This window comes from Mizuhopecten yessoensis, unplaced genomic scaffold (genome assembly GCF_002113885.1).
Source record: "Mizuhopecten yessoensis strain PY_sf001 unplaced genomic scaffold, ASM211388v2 scaffold5315, whole genome shotgun sequence".
Lineage (NCBI taxonomy): Eukaryota > Metazoa > Mollusca > Bivalvia > Pectinida > Pectinidae > Mizuhopecten > Mizuhopecten yessoensis.
Window position 1 is genome coordinate 44,991 of NW_018405987.1, and position 27,306 is coordinate 72,296.

General features: G+C 35.8%; 1 protein-coding gene across 2 annotated transcripts; it reads left to right on the forward strand.

Annotated features, from left to right (window-relative positions):
• The first annotated feature begins 3,907 nt into the window (after window positions 1–3,907).
• Window positions 3,908–25,876, forward strand: LOC110450543 (chromatin assembly factor 1 subunit A-like). Of its 2 annotated transcripts, none has more exons than XM_021498111.1 (5): window positions 3,908–3,929; window positions 22,853–23,041; window positions 23,211–23,518; window positions 24,025–24,132; window positions 24,384–25,876. In XM_021498111.1, the coding sequence occupies exons 1-5, from the start codon at window positions 3,923–3,925 to the stop codon at window positions 24,516–24,518; spliced, it is 747 nt and encodes a 248-aa protein (XP_021353786.1). In that variant the 5' UTR covers window positions 3,908–3,922; the 3' UTR covers window positions 24,519–25,876. The 2 variants fall into 2 exon arrangements, with proteins under 2 accessions (XP_021353786.1, XP_021353787.1); XM_021498112.1 differs by lacking the exon at window positions 3,908–3,929 and adding an exon at window positions 20,905–21,087.
• Window positions 25,877–27,306: the final 1,430 nt, after the last annotated feature.

The following is a 27,306-nucleotide window of genomic DNA, read 5'->3' on the forward strand; positions in this document are numbered from 1 at the left end:
AGCCAAACGAAAAGCAAAGTGTGTTACTGTACTAAAGACATGTTTAATTTTAGATAAAAAATGTCAAAACGTGAGACGTGTAGAAGCATTTTGAATGTTTGGTGCGCAACCTCTGTAATGTAAAAAAAGTATCCATTGTTTCTCTCTGAAACGAGGAAATCACAAAAAGTTTAGTTATATACCTCGCAAACTAGTTATAATGTCACCACTTAAAACTCATCATGACAGGGTTCACTTTATAATGAAGAGACCAACTTATCATAAAGTATACCAACTTATAAAATACATCAACACATGACTAAATATACCAACTCGGTGAAGAGAACATCAAAGCATTATAATTTACACAATCTCATTACATAGTACACCAACCCATTATAAAGTACACCAACCCATTATAAAGTACACCAACCCATTATAAAGTACACCAACTTATTATTGAGTACACCAACCCAATAAAGAGTAGACCGACTCATTATGGAGCACACTAGGTCATTATAACGTACACCAACTTATTATTGAGTACACCAACCCAATAAAGAGTACACCGACTCATTATGGAGCACACTAGCTGGTCATTATAAAGTACACCAGCTGATTGCATAGTCAATGAGCATACCATAGAGGAACGCATTATAAATCTCACTATCTTATAATGATGAAAGCCGAGTTATTTTTATCTACACCAACACTGTATAATTACAGAGGACATAAACTCATAAGAAGGAGGATTAACACTTCGTTAACTGATCTTGTCCGAATAATCACGGTATACCGTGGCGTCCGTCGCCTGTCTGTTGACAATTTCCTCACACGATTTCTTTTGCTGATCCACTAATGGTAAATTATCCATTTGACTGATAGCAATCCTAGTTGGTAGGGATTCTTAATATACAAGTTGTAGGGCTGATCCCGGGGGACTTGGGACGGGACACAAAACGGGTAATCTGACTATATTGCTTTTATTGACTTCTCATAATATGGAACTTTGAAATAGTTATCTGCCTGGGTCACAACTTTGATACAGTTGAGATCTCCAACCTATTACCATGTATACAATTGCTGATCACGAAGAAAAATACACACATATACTACTATGATGGCCCCAGGAACTAGTCCTATCCTGAAGACTTAGTCCTTTGGTCATAACTTTGATACATATACATGTATGCTACCAGAATGGCTCTGGGGACTGGCCCCAACCTTGAAACCCTAATCTCTGGGCCATTACCTGGAAATGGCTAACATTCCCCTTAACCATACAATTGCTGGGCGGGCAGAAATATATTAACACACTCATGCTACCAGAATCGGGTTTCGTGTGTACCTCATCCTTAAGGACTTAGTCCCTGGGTCATAGCATCGAAAAAAAATGAGATCCCTTTTAAGGGACCCCATTGGAATCATCCCAGGTAATAAAGACCTCAATAAGTCGTATTCAATCCAGTTTTTAACAGGCTGACTGTCTTCAAGTTCCAAGGCATAAGATAACTTATAAATAACATATATTATGTCCAATTGCGAAATATGATATACGTGTAATGTCTTTATTATTACCCTATACCATTTTATATAGGGATAAAATCTGGACTTTGCCAATGTTCATACTTGCATGGACATCGGAAAAATCCAGATTCAATCACTGTAATTCTAAATCGCTATCAGTGGGAAAACCAAACTCATCAGTTAAATTAAGAACTTTTTCTTTCATTTATAAATGTCGTGTAGTAATATGACGTAATGGCGCAATGTCATTTCGGGGACCTCGAAAACTATTCCACGTGAAAATATTCCCACGACCGCTTCATTCGGCTTGAACGATCTTGTTTAGAAAACCATTGAAGATGCAATGGTTTAATTTTCGTACATGTATGAGCAATAATTTAGGCGATTTTACATAGAGAGAGTTTGTTTTCAAAAGTGTAGCCAGATGTGAACGTGAACTCGGGGATGCTGGTTCGTGAGCACGGAAAGGCCGCTGTTAGCACCCGGTTTGACAAAGCGGTGTTATGGTCATTCACGGATAAAAATTGAAGAACTTCAATTGGTTATGTCGAGGGAGGTATAATTATAACCCCACATCCCTCTGGGTTTGGTTGTTAGTAGTATCGGGCTCCGTATGTGCAGCGTTTACATGCCGCGTTCGTCACGTTTGCGGAAATTCATGAATATTCACCTTTCCGATTAATTCCCTATATCGCCACTATTGGGATCGCTGTGTACAGACCCATATGAGATATGAAATACCATGTCAGTTTGAGCTCTGTCAGATTGATACCGTCGATGAGACAGAGGAAAGAACGTCTCACTGTTGTGAAGTGTAGTCTACTGAAGTTTAAACTTTTTTATTTTAGAAATTCTAATACTTATACAGTAATAATAAACAATAAGACAAAAGTTAACAATAATAAAAAAAAAAAGAATGGTAAAGAATCCAGCAATTTTTTCATGGTAAGTTTGGTTTAGGCGATGGGAGACAACTCGAACGACAGTAGCTCGATTAAAACAAAACCAACAGTCGTTCATATTGCTGTTAACAGCTGTTTTGGGTCACGTGTGCTACTATTCACCAATCACAGAAAAAAAAGCACAATATCAAATTTATAAAAATATCAAAGTGTTGAGAATTAAGATTTGTTTACACATATGGTAACAGAGTTGGTCGCGGGGAATCCATGGCGTCTTATTAGCAAAACTACTTTTTATGCAAATATTTCGCCATGAATGCTTAGATATCAAGGAGAACGATACATGCCCTCTAGACCTCTTGTTAATTACACCCTATCATCATATGGTACATGTACACTATTGCATTATAACATGCTCATTGTAAAGTACACAGATTCCAGGTCAATGTAAAGTTAACAAACTCATTATAAAGTACACGAAATCATCATTAAGTACACCGTCTCATTGTTCAATAAGTTCATAAACTCAAAGAGTGTATCAGCTTATTGTAAATTAATATATAAATAATTAAATAAATAAATAAAAAGATCCCAAAACCATGTATATTTCTATAGCTAAGCGTAAGTACTAAGTACAATACTGTTAAATCATTTTTCGGTCATGAAGCCTGATACGTATACCTTGTCTTTATATAACGTATGTACACAGACATGTCCTCTCCTCCCTGGCCACCCTAAATGACTGAGTAAAGACTGGTAAATAGAGACATGTACACATTGACGGTAATTACCTCAACATGCTGAGATTTGATGATAGATAATAAAAATATGTTAAATAAGAGATTAATACGTGATGATATATACACGTGTTTACACACGTGGAACGTTAGCTATAACAAACGTACCTTTGGCGGTGTCTGCTTCCAAACAACTAACAGGTAACCACACCTGAATCATACACTACTTTTCCGAACTCGAGTTACTTCCCTTCCATTGCTCTACGATTACGGCAAATCCCGGGTCAAAGGTTAAACCTCTATATAAGGCAATGCTGTGGTAGAGACTGTAGGTAATGACTATATTTGGACACACAGAAGTTAACAGGGTATGCTAATGAATCTGTCTCAGCCTTGACCCCAGCTCTATAAACACATGTCCAAAAAAGGCATGCTATTTCTTACATGTACGGAGTGTGTGTAAACCACGGATCTATAGCTTTAGATCTAGACCACAACCGTGTTGAGAAAAAAACTCAACTCAAAATCCCCAATATTAGAATTTCTGTGCTCATCAGTGTATATATTTAGATATGATAAACCCAAACTACGTTCTTCAGAGTAAACTTTGTCGGAAACACTGTTAGCACTAGAGAGAGTATAGCTCGGTAGTACTCTATGACCAAATAAGGCGAGCAAGGTTTGTAGAGGGTTTTCCAAGAAAATGTTCGGGCGCTACAGCTGCATCAGAAGTTCATGATTGCTATATTTTAACGTTCGGATGGTGTAGCAGCAGAGATGACAGGTAGGCTACATTTTTATATCATATATATAGCGTTTAAACGGGTGATGAAGCCTTCTAAATTTAATTACTGATTGTATCTGTTAGAAGTAACGCACGTTAAGCTGTAACTATGATGCTACATATTAGCGCTTGTCAACATTAGCTTGATGGCTTAGATGTTTGGGAGAGCATGATTTGTCGACACGTGCATGTATCACTATATCTAAAAACGAGCAGCATGATTTGTCGACACGTGCATGTATCACCAAATCTAAAAACGAGCAGCATGATGCCGCCATGGTTCATCACCACACAATATTAAAAAGAAAGTAAATTCGGCCTCTGTGTACAGTTTCTGGGTGCGACATCATAATGTCAAGGTCACACCGGGAACATATTGTCAATGTCATGTTGTCAAATAGACGAAGTGTGGCAATCAAGGTCAGGGTCATAGTATCAACTACACTGTGAAAGACATACAAAGGTCAAGGTGAGTATGTCAGCAACACACCGTGAAGAACGAAAATTACAAGCTTACAGCGTCAGCTATACTGTACCATATGAATGTCAAGGTCATGGTGTCAAATAAATTGTGCGTGGCAACAAAAGATCAGGGTTATAATATCAACTACACTTTGGCATGAAAAGTTCAAGGTCATGTTATCAAATAGACTGTGCGTGGTATTAAAAGTCACGGACGTAATAGCAACTACATTGTGTGTGGCCTGATAAGGTAGAAATGTTTTAATGTCAAGTTCAATCGGCAATGTTCAAAATTCATTTTTCTGTCTGGCTTATTTGAAAGTTTAAGATCTTGTTGAGGATGACTGATGCTAAGCGTCACTGTGTATATTTGATTGAGTTCAAGGTCGTCTCGTTCTTGTAAATGTACGGTTTCGGGATATCATTGTTATGTGTATTTGATTACTTGTGTGTGACTTGCTGTCAAGTTTTATGTGATATATACGTGTTTATGTTATTTAATTTTAATATTGAAGACGTATACAATATTAGCAGATATTGATGAAACGAAATAAATCATATACTATACATGCGAGAATAACTCTATTAGTTAATCATCGCTGATCATGAATAGCTATATAGAAGGACGTACACGAAATGTTTGTTTTTGAACGCCAGCATTTCGCATTGATGCTTAAAACCTATATGTGTCATGACCTTATACCGAAGGTAATAATTGCAAGGTCAAGGTCAAGGAGCATAGATATCCCGGTCATGCAGTCGTATTATACATTCGTTGAATGTGCGAAGTTTAATTTTTTGCATAAATCGTGACAACGGTGTGCTATTTATAGCAGTATAAATATACGAACCTTTTAGATAGTGTACAGTGTAGATACACTATAACAAAAAGTTAGCGGGTGAAATTGTTTGTGACAATCTACCTGTCACCGGGTCATGTCTACCGTAGTGTGACCGTGTATACTAACCTAAACGTATCACAATACTACGCCGAACAGTCTGTTTGTTTTGATATTCAAATATCAGAGGCCCATAGGTCTGTATAGAGGAACATTCGGGGTCCAACATGTCTAAAAATGATCACAGCTTACAAAGGTAAGCAAACACAGACATAAGCTACATGTGATTTCATATTATTTCATAAACAACTAAATTACGCTTCATAAGAGTCCGCTAAGTTACCTTAGGAAAAGCTTAAAGTTTTCCCCAACTTATGACTAATTCATAAATTTGTAATTATTATGTACGGAATTGAATCTATTGCATATATGTTCTCCGCCATTGTACAAGATATTTGTAAAGTATTTATCAATATATATATTTCTGTACGCCTATATGCAATGTGCATTTGGTAATAAATTGAATTGAATCTCACTGCGTGTGTTAAACGTCACCCCGTTTGTTAAAACCCTTTGCCATGTCTGTAACTCGGGGTCCATTCCGTCACAACACCTGTTGTGTTGCAACCCCGGGACCGTTGTGTTGGTAGTCGAGGGTTCGACTCCCAGCGGCGAGGACAACTTGTATCGGACCTGTTGCCGGTGTTTTAAACTGGTCATATAGATGTCGTTTATCTTTGGGTTTAAATTGACTTAATTATCGATTGAACGGCAGCAGTAAAACTAAATTGTTATATCTGTGAAATTAGATACAGTAATGATCTGAAGGAGAAACATCTTATTGAAATAGAAAAATATAAGTTCAAATTGTGGGGGTAATTTTGGTTGTCAAAGATAGAAGGGCTTGGCATACCTGTCCGGTCCTGTTACTTGTACCCGGTGTATAATATGCACTGTAAGCATATGAACAGGCCGATCTGAGGTCTATTTACGACCGTATTACTAATACTCTATAAAGTTCTACACGTTCAATAAATGTCGGTCAAGGCCGGAGCTTGGTGCCTCGCCAAGCGTTAAGCAGATCAAGAATGTGTATATCTTGTTATATTTGATAATTAGGTACGGACTGGCGAACTGTGAGTCAGGCATCATAGGTATATAACCGGTAATATCTGGATATAAACATGACATACCTGTATAACCCAAATGAAACCTACCATAGTATACAGCTTAATCAAAGACTTGCTCAAGTCCCGTATACAAACTCTTCTATACGAATTAGTCATTGGTTTTCAAGTTCTTTTATTTTGAAAGATGATATTTCAGCAGTTTTTATACAATGTCATATACTATCAGTTGACATTATTTCGCATTATAAGACATTGGTATGGATTTCATTTTTAATTTATAATTTAAATATTTTATCATTTCGGCAGGAAAAGAAAACATAAGACACTTGATCAAAAAGGGAACAGAAATGAATTGCATTACATGACTTCATCAGCGTAAGACATGAGAACCACATCTATTATGGATATTAATGACGCTAGATATTGTTTCAAAATATATGTAAAAAAATACATATACACAAGAACAAATTGTAAAAGGAACTGTCAAAGAGTCTCTCAAGCTATTGCAACTTCTGTTATTCTGTCGCAAATTATGCTTCGCTAAAGGTGATATTTGAATCCCAACACAACTTCTTGCGCGCGAAAATGTATCAACCAATCAGAAGTAACGGCGAGTATCTTGAATCCATTGCGAAGCTTACAAATCGGTTATTTTATCTAAATTGCAGTCCTGATTTTCATTCCCAAAGATACGAATTAATTGTCTCTGCCAATCAGAGGCCAGTCCAGAGCGGACATCTTGTGAAATGTCGGCTTGCTCCTAGAGAGCTTTATAGCAACCCACAGAAAAGAACAAAAGTATGATACAGGTAAATAAAAAACAGGTAAAAATAGCGGGATACATAACTCAGCATCAATTGAGCAGTATTTCCTACATCTGAACATTATCATCACTATGCAGTTTTACGTGGTAGCAGGCTAGCTTGTGACTGCGACGTTTGTATGAAAGACATTTGGAATAAAATTAAACGTTACTTTCTGCGAGTAAAATGCTTAACATTGAAATTTGTCGGTACTTTTGCCCTAAAATTGTTTCAGAGGATAGGCTTTATACAATATGTAACTTAAACTGAATTGAAGACAAATGTCATTTCCTGACTGTAGGTGATTTTTGTTCAGATATCAGAGCTCATCTTTGAACAACAGCTTAACAGATTGTTCCAGGTTTTAACTATTTTAACACTGTAGAGAAACTAATTGTTTTAATGAACAAACCTAGTTTCCAATATGTCCTGGCGAGCACAGTTCATAAGCTGTACAGTAGAATAATTATGTTGTTAATATTAATTCTAAACCTCTTTTTAGTATCTATGAACTAGTTTTTAGTATTAATGAATTAGTTTGTATTAACAAATATTTGTCTCATAAGCCACTTTTAAAATTTTCAAATTTTAATCACAATTTAAAATGTATGCACTCCAAATTAATTTTCATTAATTTTGTATTCTTTTAAATATATATATAGGCCACGCTGCGCAAAACAGTAATAATCTTCAGATCATTGAAGGACTACTGATAACCTATAAAGAAGAAGAAGCCTCAGTAGGCTGGGTGTCAATTATATATTGTTTGTACATTTTAGATGATGCTTGTATGTAGGTACTTTACGTAAAATTGACATGTGACCCTTTTATTAAAATAAGTTGTATTGTCTTGTATCTTGTTTCGCACTAGTGCGACTGAGTGAACAAATAAAATCTTGCTAAAATCTTGCTGTATTGGAGTAAAAAATACAATTTGGTCTAAAAATAACAAAGTCTGTTGATAAAGTAGGTGACATGGTTTGAGTGGCTATATCATCCGTGACCTGTACGTACCTATTACCTACAGTTACAGTGAGATAATACGTCTTATCAGAACTGTAAACATAGGATCATAACAGGTAAATCTTACTGACCAGGTGAGTCACTGCGTTCTCAATTAACACATGAACTGTCGAAAACCGCAGACAGCTTATTATTAGTCATAATATAGGTAACAAACAAAATACTTTATCTAGAATTTAAACTATTGTTTTAGCTAAATCTTTATCTTTAAGATTGTAAACTGTTTTGTTACACTTTCCTTGTAAAATATGAAACTAATATGCACCCCGATCAAAGGTGATACTTGTTAAGGCTATTTGGGAGATAGTAATCTTAATTCCGTAACGTTTACCCATAGATGTACATGCACGTAGTTTTCTGATTTTGTAAGTGTTGTATATGTTGAAAGCCAGCCATTTACATAAGGACATGTTGATTTTTTTTGATTTTTTTTGTACAAAACACCGAATAATATAAGTTAAAGCCCAAGAAAGAAATTCAACGTTGCAATACACAATGGTGTAACGTTATGAAAATGACTGATACATATTGTCAACAGTAGCCGGTCATAGGTAGGAATATTTAGATCTATTTTAAAATAATTCAGACAACGCTTATACTGAGCTGGGAGAAAAAACAAATATTCCACGCTTTGGGAGTTAGACAGAAATATATTTGTCCTCGGGCAAAAACTCTTAAATGCCTTGCCTTCGGGTGAAGCATGGAGGGCTAGGTATTTAAGAATTTTACCCAGAGAATTGTTTTCCCTGTCTTGTCCCCAAAGTAAAAACAGATTATGTTAATCACTGTAAGCCACTGACGTCATTGCTTAGTCGAAAGACAGGCTGATATGTTGGACCTCGCAGCTTCGTACTTAATTGTGTTTAAAAATAATACTGCCATTATTAAGTTATCTAATTTGTTTCAGTCATGTTGACCTTGGTCGAACATTGATATTTAACCCTGTATACTTGCTCCCTGATATTCAATTAATTGTACTCCATTTTTCGAAAAGGCAAACAAACGACAAGAGAAGTAAGTATTCAAAACTCCGCCTATACATGTCATTCCTCGGCCTCATCAGTTACGTATACGTATATATCCACAAATGCGCCCGTGTACTAGTTGATGTATTGATGTAAATTACTAGATAGTGATGTCAGATGGAAATACATAAATGTATGGTATGGACCTGCGTAATTGCAGACCAAACTTTGTAAGTGTAATCATTAACACGTTCTCGTATTAAATGAAGTTCTCTGTAAATTGAAACAACGGAGGAATACCCTGACCTGTCAGGATATTACTTATGTAGGGATACATAATTTGATCATTACGATTTTAAGTATGAACGTGTAATGGCGGAACAAGATTATGTATTAACTACAAAGCAATATGTCATGTGTTTCAATAACCACTTGAAGTCCTGTTGAACACCAACCATTAGATGTCATGTATAACATCAACCATTAGATGTCATATATAACATCAACTATTGAATGTCCTGTATAACATCAACCATTAAATGTCATGTATAACATTAACCATTAGTTGTCATGTATAACATCGACCATTAGATGTCATGTATAACATCGACCATTAGATGTCATGTATAACATTAACCATTAGATATCATCTATAACATCAACCATTAGTTGTCATGTATAACATCGACCATTAGATGTCATGTATAACATGACATCTAATGGTCGATGTATACATGACAACTAATGGTTAATGATATACATGACATTTAATGGTTGATGTTACACAGGACATTCAATAGTTGATGTTATATATGACATCTTATGGTTGATGTTATACATGACATCTATGGTTGATGTTATACATGACATCTATGGTTGATGTTATACATGACATCTATGGTTGATGTTATACATGACATCTAATGTTTGATGTTATACATAAGATCCAATGGTTACTGTTATATATGACATCTAATGGTCGATGTTATACATGACGTCTAATGGTCGATGTTATACATGACGTCTAATGGTCGATGTTATACATGACAACTAATGGTTAATGTTATACGTGACATTTAATGGTTGATGTTATACATGACAACTAATGGTTGATGTTATAGATGATATCTAATGAACCATTAGATGTCATGTATAACATTAAACATTTGATTTCATGTATAACATCAACCATTATATGTCATATATAACATTAACATTAACCATTAGATATCATTTATAACATTAACCATTAGATGTCATTTATAACCTCAACCATTAGATTTCATGTATAACATTAACCATTAGATGTCATTTATAACATTAACCATTAGATGTCATTTATAACCTCAACCATTAGATTTCATGTATAACATTAACCATTAGTTTTCATGTATAACATCGACCATTAGATGTCATATATAACATTAATCATTAGATGTCCTGCATAACATTAACCATTAGATATCATCTATAACATCAACCATTAGTTGTCATGTATAACATCGACCATTAAATGTCATGTATAACATTAACCATTAGGTGTCATGAATAACATCAACCATTAGATGTCATATATAACGTCAACTATTGAATGTCCTGTATAACGTCAACCATTAAATGTCATGTATAACAATAACCATAAGATGTCCTGTATAACAGTAACCATTAGATCTCATGTATAACATTAACCATTAGTTGTCCTGTATAACATCGACCATTAGATGTCATGTATAACATCGACTATTGAATGTCCTGTATAACATCAACTTTTGAATGTCCTGTATCACATCAATAAACCATTAGATGTCATATATAACATCAACCATTAGATGTCATGTATAACATTAACCATTAGGTGTCATGAATAACATCAACCATTAGATGTCAAGTATAACATTACCCATTAGATCTCATGTATAACATTAACCATTATATGTCATGTATAACATCAACCATTAGATGTCATATATAACAGTAACCATTGGATCTTATGTATAACATCAACCATTAGATGTCATGTATAACATCAACCATTAGATGTCATATATAACATCAACCATTAGATGTCATGTATAACATTAACCATTAGATGTCATGTATAACATCAACCATTAGATGTCAAGTATAACATTACCCATTAAATCTCATGTATAACATTAACCATCATATGTCATGTATAACATCAACCATTAGATGTCCTTTATAACAGTAACCATTGGATCTTATGTATAACATCAAACATTAGATGTCATGTATAACATCAACCATTAGATGTCATGTATAACATCAACTTTTGAATGTCCTGTATAACATCAACCATTAGATGTCCTTTATAACAGTAACCATTGGATCTTATGTATAGCATTAACCATAAGATGTCATGAATACCTTTAACCATTAGATGTCATGTATACCATTAACCATTAGATATCATTTATAACATTAACCATTAGATGTCATGTATACCATTAATCATTAGATATCATTTATAACATCAACCATTAGATGTCATATATAACATTAACCATTAGATGTCCTGTATAACATCAACCATTAAATGTCCTGTATAACATCAACCATTAGATGTCATATATAACATTAATCATTAGATGTCCTGCATAACATTAACCATTAGATATCATTTATAACATTAACCATTAGATGTCATGTATACCATTAACCATTAGATGTCATGTATACCATTAACCATTGGATATCCTTAACATCAACCATTAGGTGTTCTAGCTTTATACCACCAACAGTGACATTGTCGATCAAAGCAATTACATATACTGAGTTTTAAAACCAAATGGTTTCATCTCGTTGATATTAAAGAACTTGATACAAGCTCCAGCCATTAACGCTCGCTTTCACCACAGCGATGTGTTGAGGTAGTTGTGAAGTCTTTCGATGCAACCGATTATTTTGGTTTTTGCTACAAATGACTTGAAATTGCTGAATTGAAGTCGGTACCATTTAAATTACAGCCGAATTGACCAAACCAAGGAAAATATGCTTTAAAGTTTTAAGGTTCTTTTTCAAACAGATCTGAACATGTTTGTGCTCTATTTAAGAAACATGTATTAACAAGACCTTTGAAGCGGGAGCAAACGGAATTTTGAACGCTTACCATCATTGCAACATAGCAACATAATAATAAAAAAGAAGTCAAAGATAGGGTTCTACTAAACACCGGAAAGGTGACCAGAAATGACCGGATTGTATTTGACTTTGACCATGATGTGTTTTGAATTTCTGGACAGCATTTTTATTGCGGAACAATATAATTTTGCAACAAGATTTATGATTCATTAAATCTTTATATGTTATGTAATTAATCTGCAAACAATTTATATACCGTCTGGAATAAATAGTACTTGTTTTATAATAACAGCTTCATACTGTAGTAACTCTTTTCAAGTCAATATGTATTTTTAACTACGCCGACTACCATTTTTGAGGTATCATATCTTGTTCAACATTATCTGTTTTACTATTACGAATTTCCAAATGTTATATAAATAAAAGCTTAAGTCTCTAAAAACATAACCTTCAAATGTCTTATTTCAATATTTTATAAGCTAATTTTATTTACTTACTTATTTATTTTTAAAAATTCTATGATATTTTGGAGCATATAGAACAATTGCTTGTATTTGCGTTTGATGTATGTTTTCTGATAATTTCCTTTACTTAATTTTCCATTAATTTCCTTTTCCTTTTTAACATCGGTTATATCATTATTTATTTACCCCGTGTTTAAATGTTTTCAAACCAACTTTTAATTACTTTTCAAAGTTTCTGTCATCATTACATTATGATAAATCTTTGTTAATCATATACAGGTATGAGTCAATGTTCACTGATAATCAGCTCAGGTGTGACATAAATACGGCCAGGTGTAAACACAGACAAGTGGTAACAGTCTGGGGATGATTCACGATTTGTTTAGGTCCACTTCACCACTGTGTCGCTGTGTCACTCGCTCTCCTCGCACCCATTGATAAATTAACCTGCACAGGTATGACAAATCAACATCGACACACCTGTGACAGGAACTAAACCACTATCTCCTAGTCGGTGGATGTCAAGGTCACTCCTATCATAGTAATCTACCTGTACTGGGGGTATATCTTACTTGAAGTAAAAAATATACAACTCGCCACTCCTTATCAGAAACGTATGTATTTCGCAATAGAAAATAACAAAACATGTGCACCTATCCCGCAAAGTCATTGAAATCTTCGATAAAAAGTAACTAGCAAAAGCCGACAAAGACATTTAATTTATATTTTCATTCAGTTTAGGAATTCACATCAATACGTTAACAGGTTAAATGCACTGATTTGTAGTTCAGAAATAATGATATCGCGACGGTCTTTTATAGAAAGCACGTGCACTGGACCTCTGCAGGCCTTTACATGTATAGTTCCTCTACAGCGCGAGATGTGACGCTGTAAGTATTATTTACTGGTGTTCGTTATGACAACGTCTTTGAATCAGGTTCAGAAGAAAAAACATGTCCATTGCAATTTGAAAAAGGAATGAATCAAACTCATTACTCTCTCGTCCGGCTCTACAACACCCAACAAACACTCAGAGTCCAACTCATGACTCTCACGTCCGGTTCTACAACACCCAACAAACACTCAGAGTCCAACTCATTACTCTCTCGTCCGGTTCTAAAACACCTTACAAACACTCAGAGTCCAACTCATTACTCTCTCGTCCGGTTCTACAACACCTTACAAACACTCAGAGTCCAACTCATTCCTCTCTCGTCCGGCTCTACAACACCCAACAAACACGCAGAGTCCAACTCATTACTCTCTCGCCCGGTTCTTCAACACCCAACAAACACTCAGAGGCCAACTCATTACTCTCTCGTCTGGTTCTACAACACCCAACAATCACTCAGAGTCCAACTCATTCCTCTCTCGTCCGGCTCTACAACACCTAACAAACACTCAAAGTCCAACTCATTACTCTCTCGTCCGGTTCTACAACACCTAACAAACACTCATAGTCCAACTCATTACTCTCTCGTCCGGTTCTACAACACCTAACAAATACTCAAACAATTTAGTACTTACAAGACTTCGGAAGACATTAGACATTTTGTACTATATATTTTACAGCGAATTCTTGCATACTAGAGATATCCGCATTTCCGGCGTAGCTGGGAAATTCTATCCGACCCACTGGTTTAGATCGCTTACACGCGCAGACTGGCGGGGAAATTATAGTGACCTTTTGGGGTCACGCTATTGTTCGTGACGTCATTTTATTACGTTTTGGGGTCAGTCAGGGTCATTGACGTCACTAAAAATTGCCATCCGGGCTTCATATGCAAATGAGAAATGTGCGGACAGTTCACAACTTTACTAAAAGAGCAGCTGTTTTTACGGGTTTTTAGGTAATAAGCAAGAAATAGAATCCATCCCTGATGTGAGGCAAGGATAATGTTATTCAAAACCTCGGGATAAAATATTGAGCAAAAGACCCTCGGTAAATACTCGGGTCTCCTTCTCAATATTTCATCCCTTGGGTTTGAATAACCTTATCCATACCTCACATCAGGGATGGATTCTATCATTATTGCTGCACCACCAAAGTGCAGGATTAGTATCGTAGTCTTTGGCGCCATATCCTGATGACGTCAGGCTTAACAATACTGCTGCGAGCCATTTTAAATGAGCCACTCAACGCAAAACTACCGGTTTTGGTTAAGTTTGGTTTGATTTGCTTACAATGGTGTTCCTTATTACGTATACATGTACATGTAGTCATGGTAATAACTAAGTGTATGTGCAAACCAACCACTGACTCTACCGTTGCTTCCACTGCAGCTGGCACTACTGTTCTGATTGGTCACTATAAAATCGACACTAGACCTCATATTATCACATGTGAAGATATAACATTTCATATATCTTCACTAGGGGGGGGGGGGGGGGGGATATATCTTTTTTCACTTAATTGTTAAATTCTGATATTTCACCGGATGTAATAATTACTTGCACTAACCCGCGATTAGTTATCATGTTTATCTAACTCTCTCGTTCCTTGATGTTTTTGTTTTATAAGACTCTCCTTAAAACCAATCTTCAAATCTCACTACATGTAACTCGAGTTAGCGTTGGACGTGATCTCTGATGGTTATATGACCATTACTGTCGGATAACAAGTTAAAACTCCAAACACAGAACCATACAAGACGTACATAGCTATAGAAATGTTGATATAACAAGATCACCAATGATGCAGATTCAAACAATTGTCACTTGTTTCTGTGACAAACGAATCTCCGATGAAAACTATTGATGGAAATAAAAAAAACAAGAAAGATTTCCTATACCGAGCCGATGTTGAACTTTGACCCTTAATCCTAATCGCTATAACCTTTATGTTACCTGTATAGGGTCAAACTGTACCACATGTTTTGTTTTAAGGAATTTCTAAATAAAGCATGATGTAGTTAGACAATAACCACTTTGTGTGATTGCTACAACATACACGTAAGGTAAACTTTGACCTTGAGGTGTAACCCTGTCCCTGGTTATGTCCCAATAACTACAATGTAAACGTCGTCAGCATTCCATGAACCTGCTTTACATATTGACATACCAATGATTTACACACTCAAATAGAGGATGGTAACAATATACAACAGATGGTAATATTATGTATAGGGTCACACTCTACAATAGATGTAATATTATGTATAGGGTCACACTCTACAATGGATGTAATATTATGTATAGGGTTACACTCTACAATAGATGTAATATAATGTATGAGTCACACTCTACAATAGATGTAATATTATGTACAGGGTCCCACTCTACAATAGATGTAATATAATGTAGGGGTCACACTCTACAATATATGTAATATAATGTATGGGTCACACTCTACAACAGATGTAATATTATGTATAGGGTCGCACTCTACAATAGATGTAATATTTTGTACAGGGTCACACTCTACAATGGATGTTATATTATGTATAGGGTCACACTCTACAATAAATGTAATATTATGTATAGGGTCACACTCTACAATAGATGTAATATAATGTATGGGTCACACTCTACAATAGATGTAATATTATGTAAAGGGTCACACTCTGCAATAGATGTAATATTATGTATAGGGTCACACTCTACAATAGATGTAATATTATGTACAGGGTCACACTCTACAATAGATGCAATATTGTGTATAGGGTCACACTCTACAATAGATGTAATATTGTGTATAGGGTCACACTCTACAATGGATGTTATATTATGTATAGGGTCACACTCTACAATAGATGTAATATTATGTAGAGTGTGACCCTATACATAATATAACATCCATTGTAGAGTGTTACCCTATACACAATATAACATCCATTGTAGAGTGTGACCCCATACACAATATTACATCTATTGTAGAGTGTGACCCATACACAATATTACCATCTGTTGTAGAGTGTAACCCATACATAATATTACATCTATTTTAGAGTGTGACCCTATACATAATATTACATCCATTGTAGAGTGTGACCCTATACAATGGATGTTATATTATGTATAGGGTCCCACTCTACAATAGATGTAATATTATGTATGGGTTACACTCTACAACAGATGGTAATATTATGTATGGTTCACACTCTACAATAGATGTAATATTTTGTACAGGGTCACACTCTACAATAGATGTAATATTGTGTATAGGGTCACACTCTACAATGGATGTTATATTGTGTATAGGGTCACACTCTACAATAGATGTAATTGGGCCGTGAGTGAATGTAGGCAGATACATGTCCCCAAATCGATGAAACAAGTCTAGAATTATATGTTTATACTTTGGGTATATTTGTAGGTATGAACTGAGCTTCGCCCTTTCCCACACCCCTCCCGTCATTCGAAATAGAAAAAAAAGGTAACCAATGTTATACGTCTGTTACGATGACGTTAACGTCTTTACCAACAAACACCGACGGGAATTATAGGGTATAGTGTGATATCATAGAATGCAATGCAGTTCATAGGGATATACAAGTAAATAAACATCAGTATTCTTTGAAACTACGGGGCGAGGTGTTCCGAATGGACCATGAACCAACAACCTTCCGAATGGATACCACGGTGGGTTATATTGTCAAGCGGAACACCCTAAAGAACAAGAAGAAACAGAGGGAGTGAACATGTTCACTCCAGCCGGTCCTGCCGTCTAATTGAGTGAAAACAATATCTGTCATCGTCAAAATTAGGCAATGACTCCTGTATGGTCCGACCGTCACATGGCGTCTTACAGTAAATGACTAATACACGAATAAAAGTAGTCACAGACCATTGATCAAGTCAATTATAGATCATTGAAATGTATTGATGATATTGACTATCGAGTTTTAGACCAATACACACATGGAGAGCAGTGGCGCGTGACCCATTACTATGTACCCTGCGTAAACAAAACGTTTTGGATGGATTCCAAATACATTTTTTTCCACATTGGTATGTGATGATATTTAAAATATGACCTACCCAGATCTTGTTATGGTGAACTTATCCAGATGGTTGAGATTTTTTCTCTTAAACGAGTGATTTAAACGTATTTTATGATGCATTAGAAACAATTTTTAACAATTGAGTGCATTTACTCCAAATAAACATATTACCAAAATACATTAATAGCACGTGATATACAAATTATATATATACAGAAACAAAATAGTTGTGGACATAACAAGATATATATCAACATTAACAAGGCAAAGTATTGCCAGGCTATTCATAGTCCTCCTTCGGTAATAATGTCTATATTTAACAAACAGTTCACTTAGGTCAGGATGTACTTACTGTTAGTTAAGTATCTTGATACATAATATACCATTAAATGCATCTTTGTAATGGTAAAATGGATTTCTTGCAAACAGAAGTTTGCAATAATGTTTTATGAAGGAAATCTGGTTACTCCAGGTGGAATAGTATAGAAGATATGCCCGGACAAACATTTTCAAAAGTGAAGGTCAAAGGTCAAGTCATAGGACACACAGTGACCTAATTCTTGCAATCTGCAATCATGTACACCAAATTTGGTTACTCCAGGTGAAATAGTCTAGTAGATATGCTCCGGACAAACATTTTCGAAATTTAAGGTCAAAAGTGAAAGCATAGGTCACAGTGAGGTCATAGTGACATTCTCTTTGTACTCTGCACTCCGCCATCCGAAGATGTCCTTGTACACCAAGTCTGGTTACTCCAGGTGAAATAGTTTAGAAGATATGTCACGGACAAACTTCTCGGACGGAAGGACGGACAGACGGACTGACTGCAAACCTATATCTGCTCACAAGAGAAGATAACTCTGCAATACGCAAAGACGGAATAGGAATCGAACACTAGGGCTAACAACGAGATCCATAACTTGTAAATAAGAGACAAGACTGAAAACGGCGGGGAGAAAGCTGAGGTATGTCACACAGAAAATGTGTTACTTTTCCTGACAAAAGTCAGATAAACTCTGAAGACATATGAGAATGGCACCGTAAATAATATTCTAAAGCTATATGGGTTGGGCACCGTCAATTTTACTCTGAAGTAATATGGGTAGGTGTGTCAATTTTACTCTGAAAACGTCAGCACGGGACTGTCAATTTTACTCTTTATGTGATGTGGATGAGAGAATGTTAGTTTAATACTGGAGGCATGTGAGTGGGGTCATTGTTTCATGTATAAAATTAATAAAATGTAACATCGTTACAATCAAAACATACTATTTTCAAAATTATTTGCCATAATGATGAATTTATTGGATAAATGATACTTGTGTTTCCATAGTTGCGAGCTGTTAAGACCCTCTTAGGCAAAAAAGAAAGCTATACAAACTCGCCAACCCAACGCAACCCATCGGTGATGTTACGGGCTAAAAGGTTGAACACCCAAACAGGTCTAAGTATATATAACCCCTTAATTTATGATTTTCAAAAATGTAGAGTACCGATTTATTTCAAATTAATAAATGTGTAAAGTATAAAACTCAGATCCGGTTATTGTGCAGAAGCTGCATTTTTGTATAATATCGACATTATCGTTTGGCTTTGTAACCTCAAATGCGGGACACTCTAGCTATATATATAGAAGACACAAGTGTATGGTGTAGGGACGCTAGTATCACCAAGATATACTGAAAATGTACATTGTATCGACATCGTGTACAATGACCGACCATGACAACCATGAAAATTACCCTCACTTCATCAAGTTATTTATTATTATGTAAATTCTTTGATTATACTTGCATCATAATATCAACAATCGGGGAATGGATTACTGATAGAATACGAATGGATTACTGATAGAATACGAATGGATTACTGATAGACTACTGACTGCTGTTAAACTAGCCTACATTTTCGTGTACACAGTGATCGGGTATGTTTATAATACAAAATGTAAACAACGACTTGAGGCTTTATCATCATTATTCATAGCTTCTGGGACAGTCACATGTACCGCCAGTGATCCGATATGTACTGACCGCAATACAGCCAACTGTACATGTATATATGTTAATGAGACTTTACATTGTACCACGTGATCAGTTAGTGAAGCCACGTAGCCAAGCGGTGGAAAACCCAACAATCTATTTTTATAACATTACTCAAGTCTGTATATATAGACGATACGACGGCCTGGGCTATTTACAGATATTGCACAACACGCCCTAGTTAGATGATTTAAAAAAATAAATATATGTTTACAAAGTATACGTGTATTGTGAATATGCTGATGAAATTGTTGAAGGGCAGGTGACTAATTTAAGAGCGAAGTAATGTTGTAATCTATGATAGATCTTTCCAGTTTATGATTAAGTTTCACATTGCAATTACATTCAAATAACTTTTGATGTCAAACAAGTCACATTTCTGTACCTGTTGTCCAACATTTGTAGGTACATGTATACAATTATAATTAAAACCAACGAACAGGAATCAGACAGTTAATGATTACATATTGGTATCAACTCACCTGCTATGCACATCTTTACTGTATTGCGTATAAATGGATAGCACTAGAACTAAATAGTTTATTCGAAATCACGACTATCTGGTATTTTCGTTGAAACAGTTTTTGAAATTGAATTATTTCAATAAAGACAAAAAAAAATGGAATATTCACTTAAAGTTTCTATTTCTTTCAATTGGTATGTTTCCTAACTTACCTGTCCATATATTGGCAGGTGTGCAATGGCTACCTTGGAAACGAGGTCCTAATTGTACTGAACCATGAATGGATGGTCTGATCACCCCATTCTACTACAGCTAGTATTAGTCTGTGAGTAAGGGCGCACGCGGCAATGAGTCATGAACTATAGCCTCTATACCTGTTCGTTCCACGCTGTTCGAACTGACGAGATATAAACGACGGCCACGTGGTCCTATGTTTATTTACATATTAATCGTTATACGAGAATTTAAGTCCAACACTAAATAAGTGAGAAACTAATTTGTATCATCTCTTTTCTTTTTTATTTCAAGGATAATTTTGATTTTGTGCATTTGATTTTTTAAATTTTATTCGATGACATTACTTTTAATTTAAAGCTCAGTGGCTAGGGGGTCTAGCGAGTCAAACCGGCATGCATTCTTATGTAAATGAGGACGGCCATCTTGCCCTAATTCATGACGTCAATACTCAGTCACATGAGTGTGTCGTCATCTAAAAATAGAAATCCAATCCTGAGTATTTAAGCTTTAGCTGCGGTATGTTGTTCGCATTTCCATGACAGGCACGGTAAGAAACAACGTCGATCTGTTTTATTATTTCACAACCGGCCTGCAACGTTTTACTACCGGTGTATACAGCACATGTATGAAGGATTTTACACTCATACACCAAATACAAATCACCTACTTCACCTGACAGTGTGAGGTAAGTGGTATTATTAACAATTATACTTGTCAGTAGTATTGTCGCCGAAAAATATCTCTGTTTATTTTGCACATGTGTTTGTAAACAAACACGACATTCCGCCTGTGATGATAGGCACGCGCAGGAAAACTGTGTTGTTTGTAATGTCGAAGCAGATTACAGTATTTTACTCCATGTTAGAGTGTATTGAATGGAATCTATGTATTATTTATCTGTTGTTACTCGAGTAACGCTAGTGACAATGCTTGTCTTTGATCTTCTGTATTGATTATTGGCGCGGGGGCCCTTGCGGTAATTATAATAGCATATCTTCACAGCTCGCCACTATGGAAAGACAAATATTATTTATCCAATAAATTCATCATTATTGCACATAATTTTCAAAAGAGCATGCTTTGATTAAAACGATGTTACATTTTATTAATTTAATTTTGATACGACATTGCATGCAATGAATTTTAAGGTGTTTTAACAAATATATACATTTTATGTTTGCCTTGTTGAAATGACCCTAGTCCATGTATATACGGTCTATGCAATGTTTACCCCTTGTTTATTAGCCGTGTTAGAGTACATGCTTATTGATTGTTTTTCAAACGTTTCCCCGACGTCGCTATTTCATTGATAAACGCTTACGATGCAATTTACAATGGAATGCGGTTAGAAGGAGTGTCCTGTTGTACTGTCGTGACAGAAACACTACGCTTCTCTGATTTTATAGGCTGGTAAATTTTGTTGGTTTAAACTTTAATATTTATAATAATCATTGAATTTAATCCTGTTTATTTTTTCGGTTCATAGTTTGAAATATCTCGGTTTAAGCGCTTACTCGGGTGGGTAGGGTATGTACATACATATACCTGTACAATAATACTTTTATTGATTTTCCCTCAACGAATGAACCGGATCACTGGCTGTTTGTATTTAATATTATACACATACATTGATTCTTGTCAGGTGGTAGAGCGTTAATCTATAGTCAGTCTGTATATTGTTTGAGTTTTAACCATTTTTTAAATGTCATGGGATCCGTGATACATAGGTACTATGTATATCACAGAGGTTTATGCAGATTTGATTGTTGTCTAATTTTTCAGTGCCAAATCAATGTTTTGAGTTTTCATGGACGCATAAATAAAGTATTTGTAATTTGTTGTATATAATATAATATAATTTTGGTTCATATACAAGAGAACGGAATCGACATTCACTGTATATAAAATAGCACTTTACATGTAGGTGGGAGGAAATCAATTATGTAATGATCATAAAAAGTACAGATTTAATACACCTGGGCCTGTCGCGTGAGAACGTTACTTGGAAGTGTCGCTCATCCTGAAGAAACGTTTACCAGTTCCGTTTTCTTGTCCAGCCGTACACCCGGCTTACATATATATTATTAACTTATCATCAGATTATGATGGTACCGAATGGATAAGTGTAAACATTGAAGCAAACGTTTTACTTTACTACAGCACAGAGACTTTTGTTTAATCCCCCAATCGGCTTCCCAAACTGTTACAATTGACAACCTTCTAAAACAAGCAAATCGGTGAGAGCCTTCTGTAGCACATGGCTTTTAAACCTAGCCAATCAGTGAAAGCCTTCTATAACACATTTTACAACCTAGCCAATCAGTGAAAGCCTTCTATAACACATTTTACAACCTAGCCAATCAGTGACAACCTTGTATATTTAGTTGCATTAGTCTATTCTAATAAGCCAATAATGGACAACATTCTATAACGCATTTATTTTGTTTCAGACTCGGAAATGGTCAAACAAACACAGAACGACATTTTGGATATGTTGATTGGGTCCGGCTCCGATTTGAGTGAATATTTGACTCCCGCTGGTGATGTAATTGGATTTTCTAGCTACAGACCAATGGATTCCTCTATGGATTTCCTGGAAGACAACGTCTCAGAACCATTGGATGTCGCTCTCTGTCAAGGTTAGTTTGTGTAAAGTTTACGTCATCGCAGCGCGTTGTAGGTCACGTGCTTACCGCTCTAATAATAAAATATCTATAATGTGACAAAGAGGGAGCTGTCCATTTACCTTTGAATACAAAAACGTAAAACCAGACATCATTTAAATGTCTAATGTCTTATATTTTGCAGACATCCAGGTAGCACCAGATGCTTCTGCTGAGGTAGAGGTCGAGGTCGAACAGTTACAATTCACCTTTGACCCTTCAGAAACGTCCATTGAAATCCTCAAACTCATAGCAGCCAGTTCCGCTGGCGAAGGCAACATGTCCCCACTAGATAATATGTCGGAGTGGAGTGATCGCACAGAGGACACGGAAGTTGACGAACTGGTGTCACCACTTGTAAAGGCTGAGATAAAGAACAGGATCCGGAAACGCAGACAGTACGAGGGGAAGGATGAAATCACAGAGTTGTTTGTGGAGCCGGAACCTGAAAAGGTAAAACACTTGGCTTTAATTAAACTTACGGTCAAGTTATGCTTGATTACAAGCAGATATTTAACAAGCGCGGTCATAACAGGATATTCTTAACATAATTGCTTAAAATATAGCAAAAGAACAATACAGTTCAATAAAACGAATAAGTTTCATTTCAGTACAACCAGGTGTAGATATGAAACACACACCCATTACATTAAAATGATACCAGTAATGAACGGAACTTTTAATTTCACTGTGTTGTTAAAGTAATGAACGCAACTTTTAGTTTCACCGCGTTGTTAAAGTAATGAACGCAACTTTTAATTTCACCGCGTTGTTAAAGTAATGAACGCAACTTTTAATTTCACTGCGTTGTTAAAGTAATGAACGGAACTTTTAACTTCACTGCGTTGTTAAAATAATGAACGGAACTTTTAACTTCACTGCGTTGTTAAAATAATGAACGGAACTTTTAATTTCACTGCGTTGTTAAAGTAATGAACGAAATGTCTTATACTTGACAGTTGACTGAGGAGGAAGAAATGAGGAGAATAGAACGGCGAGAGAAAAACAAACTAGCTGCCCAGAAGTGTAGGAGTAAGAAGAGGAAGGTTGCGGACACCCTGGAGGAGGTAATAAGATTATATATATGTAAATAATCCTTGAAATACCAGATCGGCCTTTTGTTTCCTATGTGTATTCGAAATAAAGAAAAACGATTTTTGAAGGTAGTGATGTTGTACAGGTCAGTACATTTAGATTCGGTTGGTGCTGGACCATCATGTGATTTATATATGTATTAACTCTGAATTGAATACTCAGTATGCTCTATAAAAGCATGCACACTATGTATATATTACAATACTTACGGTTATCTCCACAGGAGACCGACCGGTTGGAGGAGAAACAGGAAAAGCTGAAGGATGAGGTTCGGCGCCTGCGCGAAGAACGTGACCACCTGACGGAGCTCGTCAATGTTCATTCCTCTGTTTGTCCAAGAATGAAATGCCCAAAGTGAACACCATCATCGGACAATCGAAACCCACCAAAACTTTGAGGCAATCACATGCTCTCAGAAACAGAAACGTGCTCCAATGCTGAACTGATTTCATATTGACGCATGCGTTGTTCTTCTGTGAGCTGTTAAGTGTTACATGTGTATACGATGCTCCTATCACATCGATTTGACGAATAGTATAAATGACGTCATAGTGACGTTTGAATACTCCATCTTTAGTAGATATGAGCATATGCTTACCATGAAGACGTACCTACTGATTTAAATACCGGAAATCTATATCTGTAGCGACATACAGAATCTGCTGATTTGAGTACCAGAAATCTAGATCGCTATGGAGAGGTATAAACGTATCTGCTTATTTGTATACCGGAAGTCGAGATCTACACAAGCTGAGGCATTACTCTAGTTTTTTAATGGACTATTTACTAACTGAATAGCGCCTATTGACCTGATAAACTAGCTCTATTTACAAGACGTTTGTTTGTAATCAGGATTTGTCAATGACTTTAAATGGCAGCTCCATATTTGACTTGATTGTGTGTTTACCAAAGGCCTGTTAGCGTTGTTAGTAGTTGTCTCCCTTGTGAACATCATTTCATTTCAACAAACATTGCGACCAGGCATTTGTAGGGAACTATCATTTGCATTCAGAATCATTAATATACTCAACAGGGAACAAAGAAGTTTGTATGAAACTGTTAACAAGTTGCTGATCATCATTTTATGCTAGATATTTCAATTCGTACAAGATATTCAGTTTTGGCCAGTTTGATTCACAAAGGGATCCGCTTAATAAAGTTTAAAAAGAGTTTGGTAAGAATGACTTATTCCTCTGTGTGATATAAAAGATGTACTGAGACAGTAAGGGACATACCGTTCAGAACGGGCTAATTAACAATTACAGTATTTACAGAATCCTCACTCAGGTTGAGGTGAAGTTTGAATGGTTTCTTTACGAGTATTAATCTGAATGTGTTGAATGTTGTATTTATATGATCATTTGTAGACTCTGAAAGAGAAAATCATGGAAGAATGATGTAACTACAGATCGAGGAATGCCTGTTTGACCAGCTTCACTAATGTCCTCAAGTGAACATATGTGTAACGTGAACATGTGTACTGTGCAAACATATGTGTAACGTGAACATGTGTACTGTGCAAACATATGTGTGATGTGAGCATGCGCGTGACGTAAACAAGTGTGTGATGCGTACCTGTGAACATGTGTACATATTGTACCAACCCATCTGTTGTCTGTTGTGTTGTTGGTATCAAGTATTAGACATACATATTTTACTAGAGAAGTACATGTTATAATAAATATGTTTCATATTTAAAATAAAAAATGACTACAATTAATTGTTTCTTTAATTTATCTTACAGTTCTTTTTACATAATAGCCAAACCCTCCGCTTCACCAATGTGTGTGGAAAGTCATTACAATGGAAATATAAATAAGTCTGGTTTTGTCTTCATCCCCATAAAGAAACCTCATTTGTATAAACAGCTTCCATATGAAATGACTAAATTGTGTCTGACTAAAATGTGACAAGTGCTACTTGTAAAGCTTTCACGACTGCTACATGTTTTAGCCACCCATGTAGTGATTTCCGGGTGAGGGACTTAAATGTGACGAGAACTTAATCTTTGCTACATATAAGCTCCCATGTAGTGATTTCTGGGTGAGGAACTAAGAATTTCTGGGTGATTACCTAAGATGTGACGAGAGCTTAATCTTTGCTGCTTATAGGCTCCCATATAGTGATTTCTGGGTGAGGAACTAAGATGTGACGAGAACTTAATCTTTGCTACTTATAGGCTCCCATGTAGTGATTTCTGGGTGAGGAACTAAGATGTGACGAGAACTTAATCTTTGCTACTTATAGGCTCCCATGTAGTGATTTCTGGGTGAGGAACTAAGATGTGACGAGAACTTAATCTTTGCTACTTATAGGCTCCCATGTAGTGATTTCTGGGTGAGGAACTAAGATGTGACGAGAACTTAATCTTTGCTACTTATAGGCTCCCATGTAGTGATTTCTGGGTGAGGAACTAAGATGTGACGAGAACTTAATCTTTGCTACTTATAGGCTCCCATGTAGTGATTTCTGGGTGAGGAACTAAGATGTGACGAGAACTTAATCTTTGCTACTTATAGGCTCCCATGTAGTGATTTCTGGGTGAGGAACTAAGATGTGACGAGAACTTAATCTTTGCTACTTATAGGCTCCCATGTAGTGATTTCTGGGTGAGGAACTAAGATGTGACGAGAACTTAATCTTTGCTACTTATAGGCTCCCATGTAGTGATTTCTGGGTGAGGAACTAAGATGTGACGAGAACTTAATCTTTGCTACTTATAGGCTCCCATGTAGTGATTTCTGGGTGAGGAACTAAGATGTGACGAGAACTTAATCTTTGCTACTTATAGGCTCCCATGTAGTGATTTCTGGGTGAGGAACTAAGATGTGACGAGAACTTAATCTTTGCTACTTATAGGCTCCCATGTAGTGATTTCTGAGTTCAAATTACTAAGAAAAAAGTTCAAATTACTAAAGTAAAGTACTATGTAATTACTGAAGTACAGTACTAACTATTGAAGTACAGTCCTAATTACTGAAATACAGCCCTAATTACTGATGTACAGTACAAATTACTAAAGAACAGTACAAATTACTGAAGTAATGTTCAAAGTACTTAAGTACAGTCATAATTACTGAAGTACAGTACAAATTACTGAACTACAGTACTAACTACTGAAGTACAGTACAAATTACTGAACTACA